Below are 7,156 nucleotides of genomic sequence, written 5' to 3' on the forward strand. Positions count from 1 at the left end.
GAGGCATCTCTGTGCAAAGTTTCATGTCTCTACGACATATAGGGCATGAGATATGCCCATTCAAAGTTTGAAATTTCAATCGGTTGCTATAACACCCCCCTTTGGCCAATTGATGTAATATTGCTTCATTCACATCCTCCCATGACCCTCTACCACTGTGCCAAATTTCACATGGCTTGACCAAGTCAGTGAGGAGAAAAACGTAGAACAGACACACCCACACAGACACAGACAGTAAGATTGAATTATAATTTTTGATGAACTCATGTGTACATCACCTTAATGTTGCAGCTGGTAAAGGTGGAGCTCATTTTAATTAGTTTAAACACTGCAGGGTGGCTTAACCTATAATAATACATTACAACCTATTAGTTCATTTATATTTTGTAACAATAACCTACATTACAAAGTAACAACAGTAAAAAGTACAATATTTGCCTCTGAGATGTCACCCCAATCATCAGAATGAATGTCAGCATTGTACATTTCTGCAAACTACGGATATGTTACATTTGTTTGTTACTATACAGGCTTTTCTCATGCAGTGTTTGTATGTTTTCCTGAGAAAAATAGTGCATAATGAATAGTATATTCATATATATCCCACAACATATTTTGGAAGGAAGTTAGAAGGCAGGTTGGGGTGGTGGATGGGTCACAAGTACAAGGTACAAGTACCCTAAAACTGGGTGGAAACACAGTGATGGGTCACTAAAATACACACACATTTGATGGCTATGAAGACACTTGAAACACAGCGATGACAAGCTAAAACACAACAGGTTATTGTTGTTTGTTTAAGGCAATACGTCATCCACCATCCCCTTTGCCTCCTGATGACAAAGTCAGCTCATATACTATATCACTTTGGAAAAGCTGATATGAAACATATAAAACACACCAATGTAAAGAATCCATGGTTTGCAGAAAAGCACAATGTCAACACTTTCTGTAGTTGTAGTGAAGTAGAAATAGAAAGTAGCATAAAATGGAGATACACAAGTAGAGTACAAGTACCCTAAAACTTTACATTATTTTAGTAAATGTACTTAATTACATTCCACCACTGCAGTACGGGTGGAGGCTAAATGATAAAATATATATTAATCTGGCACTATTTGGAGTCAGGAGGCAGTTTGTGCTGCGCAGATGGATGCACTGCTGATGCTTGAATACAGAGGAAGAAGTGAGCTGGGCACTCCTGGTCCAGATGCCAGTTCTGATGCCTGTTATCGGACTTATTGGTACAAATAAACAGAGCTTACAGGAACATTTCTAGACTGCAGCAGCCTCAGGCCAGACGCCAGGTCTAATCAAATAAGCAGACAGCTGCCGATAGACAAGACATCTTCATCCAAATATTCACATCTGATTTCATTCCCAAAACAATATGCACACAAAACATTATGGGAAGGAGCCACACAACCCCCAAAGGACCTGATCTGTTATGTCATGTAGCATGTAAGAGTCCACTGTAAATATCATTTAAAAACAATCAAAGGAAATCAAAATCTTACAGTTACTGTAATAAAATTCTCCTCAGTTCCATGAACATGAGGTCATGTCCGATAATCAGGAAACAGGGAATTTAATAACATGATGATGATGATGATGATGATGATGATGATGGGTATAACACGATTATCCAGAGCTCAAAGCACTACAGACACTGTAATGCTGTGTGGATGTGACTTTTGACCTCAAATAATGCTGCTACTCATCATCTCAGAATAGACAAAATGCTTGATCGTATCCGACTGGAAAAAAATCACCTTTTTAAAGTGACCCCAACATACTCTGCTAAAGCGAAACTACATTTTTGGACTTCAGACAGCTTGTGAGCATGTGTGACTGTGAGTAACAGTAAATGCTTCCTCGACATATGACTCACAATCATCAGGTTTTTAAAACAGCATCTGTACAGAAATCTGCCAGTTGCTCTAAATCTGTTCCCACAAGAGCTTTATGTCGTCCCTTCACTCTGAGTCCATCCCATTTTAGACGTTATTATTTAGGTGTTGTTACTCAAAGTTTCTTCAGGAGAGGCAGCTGGAGACAAAACACAAAGGTCGTCTTCATGGACCACATTTTCACATCACCAGTGTCATCCACAAGCTGAGGTTAAGACTCAAACAAAAACACTTTCCGGGGGTCACTGACAGAAGTATGTGTCCAATCAAGCGGATGTTTTCCAGCCATGTTACATTCATTTCCACAGATTGAATTTCATCAGTCTCCCCACCTCCTCCCTTCCACTTCCACTTCTAAACCCCATAAAAGGTCATTGTGATTTTAGGGCTGTGATAACTCTTAGCAAAGGGATTAGGAATGGAATCATCAAGGAAATGTATGCAGGCAGCTGCTCAGTCTTGCCTGCAGTGTTTTTCAGGGAAACATGCCAGTCCTCAGTGCTGCCTTGGCATACTGAAGGCTCGGGCTGACAGGTAGGAGATCTGCTGTAAATGTAAACTGTGCAGCTCTGTAATGGATGTCCAAACAGGCTGAAATCCCAGCGACAGGTAACACAAGGCTCCGGTTTATCTTTACATTCAGTTTTACCCACCAAAATGCTATGTATAATCTTCAAGCCTATAAAAACGTGTTGAACACATTAACATCCTCAAAGCATTACCAAGCACAATGTTTGAACATGTTGAGAACTGCATTGTATTGCTGGTGTTGTTTATGCGAGCACTTCCAAAAATTCAAACTCAATACCTGATGAAACCTACTGCTTCCCTTGCATTAGTGTGTGGGTTTTATTGTACTGTGACTTTGTGATTACCTTTTGAATGAGTTTTGAAAGGTATACTGTGCAGAATTTTCCTAAGCAACATATATAAACTTATAAAGCTCTGCCCTCTGCCTATATCTTCCTCTCATTTAGCAGTGTTTGGGACGTTTATGAACGAATACACACTGCCAATAACAACATAAAGGTGAGGTAAGGCTTCAAAGAGGAAGCTACAAAAATCACAAACACAGCAACAAAAAAACCATACAAATATAGTGAGGTGAAATGCCAGAGCTTGCTCCAGAATCTGGGGTTGGCTTTCATTTTCACTTTTGCTAGCGAGCAGTGAACAAGAGGATGGGAATGATGAGTGACTCAGAGTAGGCCTGTTTTCTGTTGGACATGAAGGGTGCCTGACTTTGGTGAACCTGAACTTGCCACTTTAAACACCAAAGTCACTTCATGAAACAAACCATATGATCAACACAGCAGTAGACCAGCAGCTCCTGTGTTCAGTGATGTTAAATTACTTTTTTTTAATGGAGTCTGGCTTTCAAGAGAGCAATATAACAGCTTCATACCCTGTCAGAAATCGCTGTCTGACAGTTAGTTTAAGTGGGGAAAATACTCTCAATATAGCATACACTTAAACTGTTATTGAATTATTATTTTTTTTAGGTGGGACTTTTTTCAGGTGGCTAAAATACATATTGCTACCGACCTCTGGACATTGCTTAGCTTCCAGGTCGGACTCCAGCCTGCTTCTCCAAACTGGGGATGGGCCGACTGCCATCTTTTGTATGTCATACACTGACTATGGATAGGTACCTCATATAATCCCATTTCAAAAGATCAGGGGCCGTATTAACAAAGCTACCTTGTGCTAAGAGTTGCTCCTTGTGATGAAATTCTAAGAGAATTCCTCTTAAATTAAGACTAGATCCTTGTAAAGATGAAAGTTATTTACAAAAGGTAAAGATTCTCAGTCATCCAGGTCATGGTTAGATGGACCAATCTAACCCTAACGACACACAAGATGGTCAGGTGGGTCAACGACTCACATGTGACCTCAACAACTCTGTAAGGGTTCACAACATCAAAGAGTTTGAAGCTTGTGACTCCGCACCAGTCCTTAAGAACTGAAGAAGCTTCTTGGATGAGAGGCAAAACGTCAAGCAATGTCAAGTAACTCAAGCAAGTCCAGTTGCCTAAGATAGAGCGCTTATGGTTATTCACATAGCATCTTAGACCTTAAAAAGGCTCCTAAAGTGAAAACTGTTGGGAGTAGGGAGGAGGACTTTTGAGAGGCTTAAGAAGTTTCTTAAGCAGAGGAGAAAATAGCAGAAACACAAAGAGGTAGAGAAAAAAGAAAGAGAAAAAATCTCCAAACACTGGATGACACTGAGTAAACGAAATGCTACAGATTAGACCGTGCAGCGCTAATATTTGTGGTCGATCTCGTTAGGGATACGCACACATTTCTCGCCCAGGGCATAAATGCTATAACTTCAGAAATAAATTGATCACAACACTAAGATATCTGAAAAACTGGAAAAATGCAACAGTGCAGCAGTGATGACTTCTGTCTGCCTCAACTTTCCATCAGCAGTGATCACACTAACAATGACAGCACTTTCACAGTCAGCAGTTCATTTCATTTCCACTGGGTGTCCCCACACCTTACAGGCTGTGTCTCTGACAACCAATCATATCTGTTAAAGAACGCATCATACCTAGCAAAAGGGGTAACCACACCCCCTCACTTTCTGTCCCTTCTTTGCTCAGAGTTGTTCTGAGAACTTTCCTAAATCACTCCCGAGTTAGGACGCCTTACTAAACATGTTCAGGCTAAGTTAGGAGCTCTCTGAGAGTGTACTGAGAGAATGTTCATGAATACAGCCCCAGAACTATCCCTTTAAGTAGTGTAGGTTGAACTGAACTAGGAAGTCTGTATATAGACTGTGATGGACATTTACAACTGACAGTTTGAGTAGTATTTTTACCTTTAGCCTTCTTTTTTCCAAATAAATTTGGCTAACCTGGAGGTTGTTCACAATCTGAGTTATGATCTGGCGTCTTGTGTTTTTATTCACCCATATGACTTTTTGTGACCATTTTTGCAGGTCTCAGCATTACTTAAGGAGCACAGAGAGCATTTATACTTACTGTGATAATGGAAAAAATGAAAATACAAACCAAGCTGTAAGAAACTAAAATTTCCCTATAGGTACCTTTGATGACAAAAGCTTCAGCCAGCAGGCGGAGGTGGTAGGTCGGCTGCTCATCCCGTGTCAGCTCCTCCAGTCCCACCCTGGCACACATTCCCTGGGCGTCCCGGTAGCGACCCTGCACATAGTGCACTTTGGCCATCAGCAGCAGAGCCTCGTTCAAATACCTGGGCTGGAGGACAAGAGGAAATCAATGGTTTGGTGAAAAATGACACAAAGGAAAACATTTATATAAAAGCTTCCTGTGAGAGAGGAATCTGCAACTACAGTTTGACCTGAAGGAACCTAGATCAGACTGACTGTAAGACGGCCTCGGCTGAGGATGGCATTGAGGTGGCCTTTCGCCCGGGACAGCCTGGGCTGGGTCTTGTCCATCAAAGGTGTGGAGCTTCGTAACAGGTCCATGTTTTCTTGCAAGCACTCCTCCAGCAGCGTCTCAGCCAGCAGCAGCATCCCATAGTCATCTAGGGGGTGGGATTGAAAAAGTCAGAAGTAAACTGAGTTTGTTGGGAGTAGGTCTGAGCTCAGGGTCACAGGTCATTTGTTTGTGTAGCCAAAGCAAACCTCACTCGGTCCATTAAAAACAACATTTCCCACCAGCTCAGGGAGAGGAGTTCAAATATGCCACAGTCCTGACGTCTATTTAAAAGCAACAGTTTCCATTTCCCTCATGCTTTCCTTAAATAGCTTTATCATTGTAATCATATGATAAGCACTCCACATCCACCTACTGTACACTGAAGATATTACTTATAGTCGGTTCTGACTGGCCTTCAAAGTCCAGTAGTAAACCTCAGTTTCTGTGTACACACTCACTCGATTAAAGCCTTCCTGTTTAGCTTTTGCATTCTGTGTGTGTGTATGTTCTGTCACAAACTCTGTGAGCAGTGTTTATGTCCTCCTGATATGCTTGACATATTTGCCAGTTAGTTTTATTTGCACAGCCAAGGCTAAACCTATCAGAGAGGGGAAGGTGAGGGATAAACAGCAGGACGTGCCTCAGCCCATAACTACAGTAAGAGTTATTTAATGATTTCACACAAGTTGGAGCCTAGACTTTGGAAAGAGTCGATGTTGCAATACGTAACCAGGAGGTAACAGTATAGCTGGCCAGTTTGTTTCAGTGCAAGAAGATAAAGTGGTCAAAGAAAAACAGCTTTCTCAAACACTCTCATTTATCTGTGAATATCTGCAATCATTCTGTGATTCATTTGTGTACCTATGTGGAGAAAAGCAGTAATGATAATTGTGCAACAGCTTTCTGACTGAGAAAAGTTTATGTGGCTACAATTACTTTTTTATATTATCAGCGGATCACGTTGCTATTTGTAAAATGGGTCACTTGAACTTGAACGCCAAAATAATTATAGCATGTTTCAGGTATTTGGTTTTGCAGCCCATATTTTATTTGTTTTGGTTCAGTCCAACATCTCATCAACCTTGGCAAGTGTTTTTGCGAAAAAAGCTCTAAAACCCACTTTACAGTCCTGCCAAGCATCAAACAGCTCACAATTTTAGCAACTAGCTAGGTAAAATAGTGGAGCATTTAGCAGCTAAAGAGCTGGGTATTTCCCAGGAGTTGGTGGAGACCAAACAGAGCTAAAAGAAGAGTAAATATTTGACTTACATTCAAATGGACAGGAGAAATGACTCCAAATGAAAGCTCAAAATGAATGCTGAATATCTGCTGATTTTGTAAATACGCACATGTATTAGCTGCATCAACTTGAAAGATGACAGATAATATGTCAGTGCTGAGCTTTTCAGCTGCCCCCCTGTGGCCAAAATTTGTTATTGCTGGTTTATAGTCTGCTGCAGGTGGAGAAATAGGTGCAGGACTGTGGCCAGGATTTTAAAAATGCCTAGGCAGGAGGCAACCATAAACAAACCTATGCTCAAACTATTTTGACCTGATACCACAAGTTATTTATTGAAATAATTCTTTAAATACTGTTTCCGTAGATTTTATTTCCCACTAATTAAGGTTTTGTATATGATATTCAAAGCATTAAAGGGCCAGTGTGTAAAATGGGTTGAAAACAGTGACATCAGTGGTCAAATTCTAGATTGCAGGGCTCACTCGCTCACCCCTCCCGTCGGGTAAATGACGGTGGCCTCGTAGGGACAAAAAGCCTTGCGCAGACATAAGTTTTTCAGGAGTAGGTCTATCTAGCGACGAGGTGAATATTTATTT

The 7,156-nt window shown here is 40.9% G+C and overlaps 1 protein-coding gene across 1 annotated transcript in view; it reads right to left on the minus strand.

Moving 5' to 3' along the window:
- The window catches only part of ttc7a (tetratricopeptide repeat domain 7A), a 59,788-nt gene that overhangs the window by 48,365 nt on the left and 4,267 nt on the right, over positions 1–7,156 (minus strand). Inside the window, exons 3-4 of the mRNA XM_050071441.1 lie at positions 5,263–5,426; positions 4,966–5,134 (exon numbers count right to left, since the gene is read on the minus strand). Of these exons, the coding sequence (XP_049927398.1) occupies positions 4,966–5,134; positions 5,263–5,426 (333 nt within the window). The remainder of the gene's footprint in view (positions 1–4,965; positions 5,135–5,262; positions 5,427–7,156) is intronic.

The sequence above is a fragment of the Epinephelus moara genome, chromosome 19, assembly GCF_006386435.1.
Source record: "Epinephelus moara isolate mb chromosome 19, YSFRI_EMoa_1.0, whole genome shotgun sequence".
NCBI classification, from domain to species: domain Eukaryota; kingdom Metazoa; phylum Chordata; class Actinopteri; order Perciformes; family Serranidae; genus Epinephelus; species Epinephelus moara.